Below are 1,337 nucleotides of genomic sequence, written 5' to 3'. Positions count from 1 at the left end.
CTTCCTGCCATGTCCCCTGCCTCCCCTAAGCCAAGCAGTCCCTCTTTGTGCCACATATTGACCCTGAACAGAGCACTTATTTAAATGCATCAAGATGGTTTCCAGCGACAGCGACGCAAGATGGCAGCCACCACGGGCTCAGACAATTTATGAAAACCGAATATACAACCTTAAAATAGAATGTGGACCTAAATACCCAGAAGGACCTCTCTTTGTAAGATTTGTAACAAAAATTAATATGAATGGAGTTAATAGTTCTAATGGAGTGGTGGACCCAAGAGCCATATCAGTGCTAGCAAAATGGCAGAATTCATATAGCATCAAAGTTGTCCTGCAAGAGCTCCAGCGCCTAATGATGTCTAAAGAAAACATGAAACTCCCTCAGCCACCCAAAGGACAGTGTTACAGCAATTAATCAAAAAGAGAAACCACAGGCCCTCCCCCTCTCCCCCCATTCGATTTAAGCAGTCATTTTCCACAGTAATACATTTTCTAGATACATCTTGTAGACCTCAAAGTACTGGAAAGGAAGCCCCCATTCAAAGGCAATTTATCTTAAGATATTGTAAACGATACTAATTTTTTGTCCATTTGAAATATAAAAGTTGTGCTATAGGGCGCCTGGGTGGCTCAGTCGGTTGAGCGACTGCCTTCGGCTCAGGTCATGATCCTGGAGTCCCGGGATCGAGTCCTACATCAGGCTCCCTGCTTGGCAGGGAGTCTGCTTCTCCCTCTGACCTTCCCCCCTCTCATGTGTTCTCTCTCTCTCTCTCATTCTCTCTCAAATAAATAAATAAAATATTAAAAAAAAAAGTTGTGCTATAAAAAACAAATAAATGCATCAAGATGATCTCTTGGTGTGTCTATCTGCCCCACTAGACTACAGCACCCTGCCAGGAGGGGTCTCTGTACTATCCATCTTTGTACCCGCAGTGTACAGCACAGCGCTTGGCCCAGAGTGGGGCACTTAATAAATGCGTGAGGCACGAATGAATGGTTGAATGAATGAACTGTAAGTGATTCTAAATCTCCTGAAACCTAGATGGACCACTGGCAGTGACGGCAGTGATAGAAGGGGACACCAGGGGGCAGAATTACCTTAGTTTTGTTTGGCTTGCTGGGGAGTGGTACAGAAAGCTGGCTCCTTGGCGCTTCCCCCTCCCCCTTTTCCCCTGTGGGAAAGCCGGTCTGTTCTGGGCCTGCCCAGCTCAGTCAGAGTTGGCTGCCCTGCTAGTTCCAGATCCCTAGATCCTCAGCACCCAAGCCTAGAATATCTTCGTGGACCTGAAAGGTTCTGCGAATCCCAGGGAAACCTTGGGCCCCGGCCCAGGCCCCGT

General features: G+C 47.2%; 1 protein-coding gene across 1 annotated transcript; it reads left to right on the top strand.

The window, feature by feature from the left end:
- Window positions 1-94: 94 nt before the first annotated feature.
- LOC113930513 (ubiquitin-conjugating enzyme E2 variant 1-like) lies at window positions 95-560 on the top strand. The gene has a single exon (XM_035725421.1). It carries the CDS (start codon window positions 95-97, stop codon window positions 413-415), a length of 321 nt encoding a protein of 106 aa, XP_035581314.1. The 3' UTR covers window positions 416-560.
- The last annotated feature ends 777 nt before the right edge of the window (window positions 561-1,337 follow it).

Source organism: Zalophus californianus, chromosome X, assembly GCF_009762305.2.
Source record: "Zalophus californianus isolate mZalCal1 chromosome X, mZalCal1.pri.v2, whole genome shotgun sequence".
Lineage (NCBI taxonomy): Eukaryota > Metazoa > Chordata > Mammalia > Carnivora > Otariidae > Zalophus > Zalophus californianus.
This window is presented reverse-complemented; position numbering and strand designations above follow the sequence as displayed.

What these genes read in the sequence shown, in the direction of transcription:
- LOC113930513 (XM_035725421.1), top strand. Translation starts at nt 95, where the DNA reads ATGGTTTCCAGCGACAGCGACGCAAGATGGCAGCCACCACGGGCTCAG.